This window comes from Adiantum capillus-veneris, unplaced genomic scaffold (genome assembly GCF_014529385.1).
Source record: "Adiantum capillus-veneris isolate H3 unplaced genomic scaffold, ASM1452938v2 Hic_scaffold_269, whole genome shotgun sequence".
NCBI classification, from domain to species: Eukaryota; Viridiplantae; Streptophyta; class Polypodiopsida; order Polypodiales; family Pteridaceae; genus Adiantum; species Adiantum capillus-veneris.
This window is the reverse complement of record NW_028221398.1, coordinates 239,133-252,546: the sequence shown is the minus strand read 5'-3', so window position 1 is coordinate 252,546 and position 13,414 is coordinate 239,133. Positions and strand designations below refer to the sequence as shown.

The 13,414-nt window shown below is 42.9% G+C and overlaps 1 protein-coding gene across 1 annotated transcript in view; it reads left to right on the top strand.

Moving 5' to 3' along the window:
• The first annotated feature begins 3,403 nt into the window (after window positions 1-3,403).
• The window catches only part of LOC147417354 (uncharacterized), a 10,516-nt gene continuing 505 nt past the window's right edge, over window positions 3,404-13,414 (top strand). The window contains exons 1-4 of the mRNA XM_086507694.1: window positions 3,404-3,667; window positions 3,746-3,892; window positions 4,364-4,490; window positions 4,570-4,622. Of these exons, the coding sequence (XP_086363820.1) occupies window positions 3,404-3,667; window positions 3,746-3,892; window positions 4,364-4,490; window positions 4,570-4,622 (591 nt within the window). The remainder of the gene's footprint in view (window positions 3,668-3,745; window positions 3,893-4,363; window positions 4,491-4,569; window positions 4,623-13,414) is intronic.

The following is a 13,414-nucleotide window of genomic DNA, read 5'->3' as shown; positions in this document are numbered from 1 at the left end:
GCAAGACATGTGTTTCGCCGAAAAGCATTCCTTCGCACAAGAGAAAATTACTTCTTTGAAAACTTTCCACTTGCATTCTAATGTTGGGCTCCCTTGATGCTCTATCATGCTTAACATTTGGTCCACCATATCAGCATATATAAGTGCTCGTTTGAAGTCTAGACGTAGGTACAAATGATTCACATCATGATTGGAGGCTACATGCTCGGGCCGTTTACCACACTTGAGGTCAATACATAACATCCTATGATCCGATTCCGGATTCCATTCACCAAGTGTAAAGCTTTGTATGCATTCTAGAGTGGCTTCTGAGAACAACATATAGTCAATCACGCTAGCACCATTGTGCTTTCTACATGTAAAGTCATTGGTGCCTTGCCATAGAGATACACCATTTGCAATGAGCATTCCGGTACTATTGCACATATGTAGAAGTGACTTTCCATAGTGATCCACTTCTTTTGCATCATTAGAACTTCGATTATACATGTATGAGTCATCCACTCTTCTTGATACATGCGGCATGTCGACTTGTTGTGTGTCATGTTGTAACATATTTGTGCGAGCATTCATGTCTCCAAAAACAATGACTTCACCTTGATCCTTGTAATAAGCAATGTCTTCCTCTAGTTCAACAAAGGGCTGATCTCTATCCATATTCAAGCGAGCATAAAAGTTGGAGTCATAGTGAGGAATGTAGAAGCCGGCCACAAACATGACTTGACCATTTGGTGGGCTGATTTTCAGCCATAAGTAGCGTTTATACTTATCTTCTTTGACAATGGAAACATCTTTCAAACCCTTTTTGGTCATACATGCTATGCCTCCTTGGCCTCTTCGTTGCTTTGCATTTTTGGCCCACATCAAAGAATGTACATCGTATTTGTCAAATCCAAGAATTCGTTGCGCATCATGCTCCCATGTTTCGACAAGAAGTATCACATCGGAGTCATTGGTAAGCTCATCAATGCCAATTCCCGCATTCCATGGATACCCGTTACAATTCCAAAAGCTTATTCGCAAGCGTGAGTTGGTCTCATAGATCATGTGTCCCTATTTGTTGGGTGGACTTGCATCCTCCTCAAGTGCCTTTTCTTCTTGAGATGATACCTTAACCTTCTTGCTTCTTTCCTCGTATGCTTTGCGACGTACATTTTGTTGCATAAGAGTGCGATCCTCATATACATTACAACCCGTTCCTTTGAGGTAGATCCAACCATTGTCAAGGATGATCTTTCTCTTTACCTCATCAGCCATGGTACATACAATAGGTCTTTCTCCCGAGCGAGGGACTCCTTGTTTTCCAACTCGATGTGCACCATAAGCCATGATTCCTGACATGCCAAAGTGTGTAGCAAAAAACTCTTCAATAGCAACCACAAGAGATTGGGGTGTTTCCATGCTTTCCTCCTTGATTCCACGAATGACGATGTTCTTTGAGCGTTTTTGTCGTTCTTGCAATTCTTGAGTGTCCACATTCTCTACATTCTTTGCTTGGACAACGGCTTGCGTGATAGGAGATGTAGAAACCACATTATCCTTACATATATCAGCCCATGATTTGGATGCATTTCTCATCTCACATACATCATGTCGTATTGTATCTATCGTTTCCTCTTTCAATACATGATCACTCTCAACTTTGCTCAAGCGCTCTTTCACTACATTCATGTCCACAAGAGAGCGTTTACATTCTTGAACTTCATTCTCAAGATGCATCAAGCGCGTTGTTTGCATTTCAAGAACCTTCTTGAGGTGCTCATTCTCCACAACGAGAACTCTTAAAGTACCATTTTCCATTGCAAGTGCGCGCAACTCTTCACCTTGCTTGTTGACGGTTTCTTGTAACGAGATCAAGTAAGCCATGATCATTGCTTCCGTTGTTGTAGACGATGTGGTTGGATTAGCATCCAAATTCCTTGGAGATTTTGCATCATTCTCCATGGCGAGTGTGGCTTTTCCACCCTTGCGAGTTTTGTCTGACATTGCCTTCAAGTCGGCAACAAAATCGCAAAGTTTTGACAGTTTTTTCAGTTCTGAGATGCTGTTACAGCAAAGCCTTCCATTACACAGAAAAATTCTGTCTTTACATCAATGCGTAGAGGGCTTCGTGCTCTTCGATTGAGGCTATAGATCACCTAAATCGGAGTTCGGATGAGCAAGTTATGGTCAAAAGAGTGAACTGCTGTCTACTAGGTCAAAAAACGGCTGTGTGTGTGTGTGTGTGTGTGAGAGAGAGAGAGAGAGAGAGAGAGAGAGAGAGATAGGGAAGTAGAGAGAGAGAGAGAGAGAGATATAGGAAAAAAGAGATAGGAAATAGAGAGAGAGAGAGAGAGAGAGAGAGAGAGAGAGGGAAGTGGAGAGCGAGACAGAGAGAGAGATAGGGAAATAGAGAGAGAGAGAAAGATAGGGAATAGAGAGAGGGAGAGAGATAAAGAGAGTGATATATATATATATATATATATATATATATATATATATATATATAGAGAGAGAGAGAGAGAGAGAGAGAGAGAGAGAGAGAGAAGTGGAGAGCGAAACAGAGAGAGAGATAGGGAAATAGGAAATAGAGAGAGATAGCGAGAGAGAGAGAGAGAGAGAGAGAGAGAGAGAGAGAGAGAGAGAGAGAGAGAGAGAGAGAGAGAGAAAGGGAGATAGCGAGAGCGAGATCGAGAGAGAAAGAATGAGAGATACGGTACGTAGACACACACACACACACACACACACACACACACACACAGAGAGAGAAATAAAGAGATAGAGAGTGAGAGAATTAACTAGAGATAGCTACAGAGATAGAGAGAGAGAGAGAGATAGATAGTAGATAGATAAAGAGTTAGGTTGGCTGACCAATTGCTTGTGTGAAAAGGATAGAAACTCTCTCTATCTCTTTCTCTCTCCCTCTAGAAGAAACTATGGAACTAAAAGAGGCAAAGGGGTTTTGCCCACTACATGCATTGCCATGTACACCTGGGAGTGCACGTATATGTCTACCCATATAGGATTTGACCAATAAAGACGCGATTCCCGGTGGTCTTGATCTCTGTACACCTCTGGACCGAGGTGTACGGAGATTGGGCAAGACTAGAGAATGCGAGGTAGTTTACATTGTGAGGAGTATATATATTAAAACAACATTCATAATCATTGTAGATGGCAACGTCATCAACTAACATGGAGGAAAAGATTGCATGCTCGTGCACACTCTACAAGTATCAAATCCTCCGCAAGCGTAGGATATGTAATGAGCATGTGCACAAGTATGGAGAGTTTGCTAAAGAAACCGTACAGAATCTACGATACGACTCCTACGGAACGGGCATTGATTTTCGCGACATAGCACCTACATCTGAGAGAGAGAAAAAGGATTATGCGTGAAGGTCTGACCAATATAGAGCCAAGGATGGAAGCAGAAAAGGACTTACAAACAGAAGACGACGGCATGGAGGAGATGCTGGATGCCTTCTTCCAGACAAGTGAGGAGAACGCTAACGAAGCAGCACCAGAAGCCGTGTGCCTATCTCCTGAAGACATGTTGAGAAAGTTGGCACGTCAACCAATCTATGAAGGCGCCAAAATATCGACGCTTCGTACTTGTCTGGCGTTTTTGAATCTTCGGTCAGTGTACAGGTGGTCAGATGCAAGCATCACTGCTTTGTTTAGGTACGTAATTTACAAAAGAGATTTTTCGATTACAACGGTGACGTGCTTGGAGAGCTTTTTAATTTAATGTGGCTTAAACAAGTTGTTGCGGGAGCAACTTCTCCCGGCTGCTGGCAATGAAATGGCCCCCTGCAGGCCAGACGCAAAGAAACTATTGACCTCAGCTCGCTTGGACTACAACAAGATTCATGCATGTCCAAATGATTGCATTCTTTTTCGCAATGAATTCGCAGATTGTCTGTCGTGTCCTAAGTGCGGAGCAATGCGCTACAAACAAGATGCAGTTGGGGAGACAGTGCCAGCTAAACTGTTGCGGCATTTCCCTATTATAACTAGGATAAAAAGCATGTTTCGTTGTGGTTCCATTGCAAAGTTGATGCGGTGGCATTCTACGAATAGATCCAATGACGCAACATTTAGGGTGCCCGCTGACTCAAAGGCCTGGAGGCACATTGAAGTTACTTGGCCACACTTTAAGAGTGAACCATACAATTTGCGTTTGGGCATGGCAATGGATCAAGTCAATCCATTTGGCTTGAGAAGCTCATCATGGAGCACTTGGCCTGTGTGCCTTATCAATTACAACCTCCGGCTATGGCTTGCCCCCATCAAGAAGGGTCATTTGATATTAAGCTTGATTGTACCTGGTAAGTTCAAGGTAAAAAACATGGATGTTTATCTAGCTCCACTAGTTGACGAGCTCCAGGAGTTATGGCATGGGATCAACATAGCAGATGCGGTTGAGCCAGTAGGAGAACAGCATGCAAGGATCCATGGACTTCTTATGTGGACTATGCATGATTGGCTAGGATACGGAGAAGCTTCTGGTAATGGTTCTTGATTTACAAAATTCTCGCTATTCGCAAGCACTTTGCCTTGGCCTAATTCATGCTTTAATATATGCAGGGCTAACAACTTCGGGATACAATGCATGTCCAATTTGCGGGCAATCTTTGGATGTGCGTTATTCTGCCTCTCTTCGAAAGACAATTTATCAAGGCCACCATCGTTATCTTCTAAATGGCCATCACTTGCACGAAGGTCAGCTTGGTCATGTCCGGGAATGTCATCCTATGCATGTGAATGGCGTCGCTGATGGGAGCAACATGAGGGGCAACCTGTTCCAGGAATGAAACGTTTGTCCATTCTCCATACGTTGCCGTACTGGGGTGATCTACTAATTAACCATTTGCTGGATCCAATGCATATATTCAAGAATGTGGGAGAGCTCCTCTGGAAGACAATCATGGGAATGAAAGACAATCGAGCTTCATGAGATGATTTGCAGTTAGTTGGAAAGATGCGAGAGCTGTGGCCTTTCACCAATGCAGCTGGCCAAACAAAACTTCCAAGAGCACCATGGGTATTGCTAAAAAACAAAGAGCGACAAGTTAAAAGGGTGATTTCAGAGTTCAGGACGCCAACAAGATATATGCGATGTCTCAAGGCAGCATTCACCCGTGACGATCAACTGTCAGGACTAAAATCGCACGACTGGCATAAGTTCTTGCAATTCATTCTTCCAATTGCGATCAAGGGATGTTTAACGGAGGAAGTGCGGACCTGCATATACAAGATTTCAGAGCTAGTGCGGTGGATCTCTTCCAAGGAGATACGGGAGGAATCTATTGCAGTCGCAAGGGCTAACTCCATTGAGGCAGTTTGCATGATTGAGAAGTATCCACCCACGAGCTGCCTAACTATCCAAATGCACTTGCTCGTCCATGTAGTAGATGAGGTTACAGTGAATGAAGATATCCTAAAGACCGCGTTTCGTACAACGTTTGGCCTTTATGAATATCTAGTCATGCCTTTTCACTTGACTAATGCACCAGCTACATTCAATCGATTAATGGAGAAAATTTTTAGACCATACCGTAAATTCACTGGAGTGTTCTTTGATGATATCATCATCTACTCCAATTCCTTGGAGGAAAACAAGCAACATCTCCAAGTGATTTTTCAAGCATTAAGGGAGAATAAGCTTTTTCTCAATCAAAAGAAAAGCGAATTTTTCCTTTAAGAGATTCAATACTTAGGTCATATTATCTCTCGAGATGGTATGCGTATGGATCCATCAAAGTTGGAGGTAATAAAAGCATGGCCTAATCCAAGGAATCTACATGAGCTAAGAAGCTTTATTGGTATGTGTGCATACTATAGACGCTTCATAGCGAAATTCTCTCAAATAGCAGGACCATTACATGACTTAACAAAGAAAAACGTTAAGTATTCATGGAATGCTAAGGAGCAAAGTGCTTTTGACAAGCTCAAAGAGAAGCTTATCTCCCAACCAGTCCTTATGCTTCCGGATCTCTCAAAGCCATTTGAGGTCCAATGTGATTCTTGTGGTGATTGCCTTGGAGCAGTCTTGCTTCAAGAAGGGCATGCCATAGCATATGAGAGCCGAAGGCTCAACACGGATGAACGGGTCTTAGGCATTTATGAGAAAAAGCTGTTAGCTATTCTACATGCCCTAGACACATGGATCTGAGTAACGATGGTCGAATCAAAAGGAGGCATAACAAGAAGAGGAAACTATGACCAAGACAAAGATTATAATAGACCGTCACTAGAATGATGCAAATTGAAGGAATCTCAGAACTTATGATGATTGCAAGGATCAACATGATGAGTACGGATTTTCATCGTGTAGGGCTTACTATGAATGACCAAAGTACAGAAAGGACGTGTTTTGTAAGACACCCACATTTGGCCAAAGATCAAAGCTATCAATATTAGAGCAAGAACAAAGTATTTTCATTCACAATCTGACCTATCAAGCTAGTTAGAGAAACCCAAAATAAACAGTTGTTAATTGTGCTTAGTGACACTGGCTAAGAAAAAACTACTCACCTTCTAGGGGTATATAAACCTCCATATAGTGATGTAATGAACGATAGTGAATTTGCCTAGCATTGAATAAGATGCATAAGATGCATGGTGAGAGCCTGAACGAGTACGACTACACAAAGGTGCATCCAATTTACTGTCACGCAAAGTGTGAACCAACCATTTTGGCATACCTCTAGCCTGCTCATTTTCAGCCCTTTCCTCATCAAGTACATCATGTACATCTGCATCAGTAATAGGTTGATCTGTAACATTTTCAAAAACCCCCATAGGCTGTACATTTGCCTCATTGGAAATTACATTCGTATTTCCACCACTGAAAAGAGGCAACAAAGTGTCATAAATGTCCTGTTAGCTTACATTACTGTCTCTAGTACACGACAGCAAGGGCTGAACAGAATCTTCCACAAACACTACATCCGTGAAACCAGAATACGCTTTGTTTGCGGATGATATAACCTGTAACCTTTGCTTTCATCACTATAACAAAAAAAAAACATTTGACAGCCTTATCATCCAATTTTCTGCGTTGTGTTTGTGGCACCAAAGCATATGCCAAACAGCCAAAAACACACATGTGATCAATAGAAGGCTTTCTATCATGCCATGCTTCATATGGAGTAGTAGACTGCAAGATTTTGTAGGACACCTGCTAAGTACATAAGTGGCACACATGATGGCCTCAAGACAAAAAGAATGCGGCAAAGCTTGACTTTTGACCATACATCATGCCATTTTTGTCAGTGACCTGTTTTTCCTCTCAGCAACACCATTTTGCTACAGTGTATAAGGCACTGTACATTGCTGTTTTATCCCACGACTAGCCAGAAATGCATTAAATTCATGAGACATATACTCCCCCCCTCGATCAGAACGGAGGGTGCCCATAGTACATTTCGAGACATTTTCAGCCATAGCCAGAAATTTTTTGAAGTACATAAAAACTTCGGACTTCTCTTTAAGCGGAAATACCCATGCATGCCTGGAGCAATCATCAATGAAAGTCACGAAGCGCAAGGATGGAGTTTGCATGGGCCCACAAACATCACTATGCACAAGCTGCAACCTGCATGTGGCTCGAACTGAACCATCCTTTGGAAACTTAGAACGTTGTATCTTACCCAAAATACAGCCTTCACAACATGTTTGACAGGTGCTTCAAGAGGCGGCAAAGAAGCAACCATATCAGATTTCTCCAAACGCAGCAAACTGGAAAAATTCAGATGACCAAAATGTGCATGCCAAAGTTTTGCATCTGAAATAGCCCTTGAATCTACAACAGCATTTGCAAAATTTTGTCCACACTTGTCATACAAAGTGAGCTTATACAGCCCACGGCACAAAAGGCCAGATGCAACAATTTCATCACCAAAATTGAGATCATGAACTGTACATGTGTCATCCACAAATTTGACTACAAGTCCAAGTCTAGCAAGTGCGGATATAGACAAGAGATTCTTCTTGATCCTTGGTACATAAAGTGCATCAACAAGTGTGAAGGAACTGCCATTTGCAGCAGTAAGCACAATCTTTCCAACTCTCTGAAATGGATAAGAGGCATTGTTGGCACAAGTGACTGAATTCCCATGAGGGACAGACTCGAGAGAGGTAAACAATTCACGATGTGAGGTAATGTGCTTTGTAGCACCACTGTCAAAATACCACACATGTGAATCTGCAGCAACTGACAAGCATGCATCATGGACAACAGGATTGTAAGTGCACTATGCGCTAAAAGCCCATTCTGCATCAACATCAGCATTACAGTCTCCTTTTATAGAAGACTCGACAATGGCTGCATTTGTAGTGGAACCAGCATTTGCAGTGGAACCACCCTCTTTCTTCTTAGCCTCTTTTGCCTTCAACTTAGGACACTGCTTGATCAAGTGGTCATTAGCTTTACAATAATGGCAACGCATCTTCTTTTTTCCCTTATCACCAAAATTGCCAGATGAAGTGCTGCCACCAGAAGCATTAGGAACAAAATTTTTGCCACTCGCAGCAGAACCATAAGAAGTGGCTGCATTGTTGTTACCACCCTTTCTTTGAGAAGCAATAAAGGCCTGTTCAACTGCACGTTGTCTAGTCCTGTTTTTTATGGAAAGTGACTCATTAGGAAAAATATGAACCCTCTAGGGGCCCTTTGGGATTAAGGTTAATTAGAGGCCAGCCAATGAGAAGAGGGTGGTGGACACACTCTGTGCCCTCAAAAATGTAGGGGGACAAAGTAGTCTTACACTTTTTAAATGGGCTCTTACCTAGTGAGAAGGTGGGGTGGGGGCATATGCAACCTCCAACTTCCCTCCTTTTTGATCCGGTTTTGAAAAAATCCCAAAAATTTGAAACTTTTTAAAAATTTCAAAACTCATATTTCATCTTATGAAAACCCCCCTAAAACTATTTTATGGTCAAAAAAGCATTTTTGATCTCAAAAAGTCAAAATGTGCATCCAAAAACCCTAAAATTCAAAAATTCTAAAAAACTTTTAAAAAATCTTTTTTTGCTATCCAGAGCTCCCCCAAAATTAGTTATTAGGCAAAAAGAGATTTTCTCTCTCTAGAACCCCTTTTCCAACCCCTCCTTGGTTGCAACCATCACACTCATCCTCTACTCCAACACTCTCTCTCTTTACACCATCTCCATTGCTGCAACAAGGAAGCTCCTCTCTCCTCCCCTACCACCTTCCATTGCCATACCAAGCAAGGCTTATCCACCTTCTCCTCCCAGTGCCACACCAAGCAAGGGTTGTCCACCTTCTCCTCCCACTGCCACAAGGGTTGACCATTTTCTCATATCACTTTATCACACCTACATTGTAGCAACAAGCAAGGTTCTTCTCCTCCTCCTAGTTTGCTTTGCTCAACCATGGCCAACTCTACTTCGCAAAGGCGACCAAAGGATGAGGTCACAGCACTTGCATGCCACAACACTAGAGGTGTAGATGATGAGTGGGTGCCACAAGAGTTCACCAAAGGTGCTTGGGTATACATGCAACCATCTGCTGTTGGCCCTCATCGTGTGCGGAATCGTGCAAACTTGGATCTTCATTGGAAAGGAAAGCTCCTTGGCTTCAAAAAGCGCAAAGACAAGGGGACCATAGCCATTGTGCAACATGTTTTCTCAATGTCAACTATGCACTTGCAACAACCACCTCGATTTCCAACACATTGTAGGTACATGTTTTGAGAATACAAAGCTAGGTGTGAAATCACAGTGTAATGTTATTATGGATTCATACTTAACATTTGTCATGCATTTTATAGTCATATTTCCATCCACGTTGGTGGAGGAGCAGCCACTACATAGTCTCTCCGGCACATTCAATGCTATACATGCGGATATTGGAGCAATAATGTTTTCGCATCTTTGCCCAACCAAACTTGTTCAAAGAAGGATTTTCTTCTATTCTCACTCCTATATTGTCCCTACTTCTACACAAGCATTTGGAACGCTTGAACCCATCAAAGTAACTTCCTTATTAAGTATGGAGTGGCCGGTCCCAGATTTGTGGTCGGTAGCATCTTTCAAGCAAAATATGATAATGGATGTCCAAAACTCTTTGAAATACTCTAAAGCTTCTAGGTCTGTGGGCTTGAGCTGGTGTTTGCCTATTCATTGTTTTGTGCACATTTTTAAAGAGTTTGGATTTGTGGAGACTACCACAATGCTTGTATGTAAAGATGCGCATTACGAGGAATTAGGAAGGCTTTTAGAAGAGGACTGGGGTTTTGTGGAGGGCATGCACAACGAGGACCGGTACCGTTGTAAGGTTGGAGCTTCAGTATTGGAATGCGCTATTTGAAATCCGCGCACCTCCTTGTACATACGATTTCACTATGATCGTTGGATGTGCAAGCTTGGAGTGTGGACTCCCTTACAGAGTGTAGACGGCGCTATTGCAAGCTTTGACATGTAGTGAAGATGCCCAACGATGTTTTGGAGGCAGTCCAAGTGAACAAGCATTGGACTCTCAGTAATGTTCGAGAACATTTGGTTATTATGGTTTTGAGGCCCTTCAACAAGCACAATTTCGTTTACAAGGTCACAAGGTGAGAATCCTTCCACCACATTTTCAATACATCATGGTTTGTTGATCATTAGATGCTTATTGTAATGAATGTCCGCAGATTGGGAAGAGAATGGAAGACAAATTGAAGTCGAGGAGGACTGGGGGATAGATGGAACTATGCTATCGATCTTATAACTTTGTAACTCTTGCAATTTTCATATTGATCCCCGCTGTAATCAACATGATTTGCTTCGGCAAATCATGCGAAGCAAATCATGCCTTTGAATATAATTTTTTGCATTGGGATGAGAAATCATTTTTTGGTGAAAGTGCCTTTTTTTTAATGTCCTTAAAAAAAGGGTACATTATAAAAGGGGGGCCACCTAACTCATTCACTATTTTCACTTTTGCAACTCCTGAGCTCCTTCACTCTCTATCCACACCCCAGGCTAAACATGGATGCTGCCACAGCCTCTGCATCTCTACCCACATCCACCCCTTTGTCACGCTTCATCCTCTTCCTCGAGGACACCAAATACAAAGGGAAGTTGAACCTCCACACCTTTTTTACTCGTCTCCCTGACCTTGACGCCACAGTTGCCCTTCACATGGATGCATTTGAGGAGATTTCTGCGTTCATGGAGGAGCACATCATAAAATATTCTGTATCTATCCCCCCACATGCAGGGATCTGGGTGCCTTGCGATCTTTTGCGCTATATACACACAAAGGTGAATCGCCCATTCGCCAAGCGGTTTGCAACGATTCCAAGAAATTGCAACCAATGCAGGCCATTACTTGGACGAGCAAGCCCCTTGGGTGTCAGCGCTCAAGAAGCGCAAGTTGGTGGTGGAGTACCTTTCTCGGCTCGCACATTTATCTTCTTGGTGAGCTAGGAACCTGATTTGGAGGAGCTCTGCTTACCACACCTTCAAGTTGGGTCCTTTATCAAGGACACCAAGGAGCAGCAGGTTATCCCCATGAACCCTGCAGGCGGAAGGAAAAGCACACCCAGCTCGAGTACCCTAGGGGTCTTGAGGAAGTGGGTTGAGAAATCCATAGTTGCGGCTGGCCCTAGTGACACTCCAGTGCCACTACCACTGACGGATGTGGCTATCCCAGAGGTAGAAATTAGCCGCTTCTCCTCAGTGTTAGTGGATAGGGAGGAGTTTGTGTTCCTCCATGATTTGGAAAAAGCATTTGGCCTGCGCATGGATGAATGCTTGAGCGTGCTATGCAACAGCAGCAAATGTCCCTTAGACAATACGCCAGATGCCCTAGAAAGCAAGCTCTTGCCAGATGGGCACTCTGTTGCTGACACTATTGCAGTTGTATGTGCGGAGGTCCTGGCAGCAGAGCAGTTGCACGTGGCTGATGAAGATTTCCAAGCCACGCAAGCCAAGGTTGAGGCTGCTAGGATGCCTATGCCATTATGCAACCTCCCATCTGATGATCCAAAGCTTGTATCTGTGGTGCATGGGACCATTGACTTGGATGCAAAGGGCAACAGGGAGGAGGATGACAAGGAGCAGGAGGTAAACTGTATCCTAATTTTCATGTTACTATTTTATCCTTCGTTGTCTTTTTTCTCAACCTTCATCGGTTTATGACAGGATGTTGGAGGGTTGATGATTTTGCTGCAAGGACGGGTGGCAAGTGGACGGGCTTTGGACCTCAAGCTTCCCTTGCGCATTACCTTGGACAACTCCCCCCTGGCGATGTGGCCATTATCCATAATGAATTTACTCCCCAAGCCCATTTTATGACTTGGTCGTTAAAAGCTTTGAGCAAGTTTTTGTGTTTGAGTACCATTGCTCAAACTGCGCGCATCAAGTGTTCCTAGTGCGTAGATCCCTTGTATGCACAGCGTTTGGCACCGGCTTTCGTGGTAAAGTGCTTGCCCAGATAGGGATACTTGCTTCCATTGGCTCAACTGACCCAAATGCCATAGCGCAGTCCCTCTTGACTGTGGAGTTGCCTTACGCGCAAAATAAGCACCAGGAAATGGTCAAAAAAATTCTGAACTCCTCAGATACATGATGTAAAATCACCGTGCTAGAAGGAATAAAAAATATTTGAAATTGTCTCTCTATATTGCAAATTCTTTTCAATCTGATTTGTCAATCTTGAAAATTGTTTCAATTGGTGATATGAATTGTTTTTTGACTTTGTTATTTCAAGGTATGTAATTGCAGTCAATTTGAGTATAATTGTGATTTTTAAGTACCCTAGGGGGTTAGATTAGCCTATAAGGGGCAAAAATGCCTGGCCACAAGGGCGCGCAAATGGCCCATCCATCAGTTTTGGATGGGCCATTTGCGCGCCCTTGTGGCCATGCATTTTTTTGCCCCTTATAGGCCAATCTACCCCCTAGGGTACTTAAAAAGCATAAATTTATTGCAATGGGTTGGTTTTGCATCATTCATTTAAATGCAACCTTTCTATGGCAATTCCAGTATATGTTCACACTCAAGGACACTAGAAAAGCTCAAATAAATTATGAATGAAGTTTCCAGCAAACTATCACTTGCTTTAGTTCTACCTACTACACCCTTGCACCAAAAAGTCAAATTACATTGGACACTTGGTTTCCCATATGTTATTTGTTTTGATATCCTATAAGGAATTCAAAGCTTGAAATGACCAAAAAAAGGTGTCCATAAGGATCCATATAAAATATTGATGCAAAACCAATAGGTTTTAGTAAATTTGGTTGTTTTAAGTACCTTGGGGTAGATAAGCCTACAAGGGGCAGAAAAAGGCCTGGCCACAAAGGCGCGCAAATGGCCCATCCATCAGTTTTGGATGGGCCATTTGCGCACACCTTGTGGCCAGGCATTTTTTTGCCCCTATAGGCAATCTTACCCCTAGGGTACCTAAAAGCCAAAA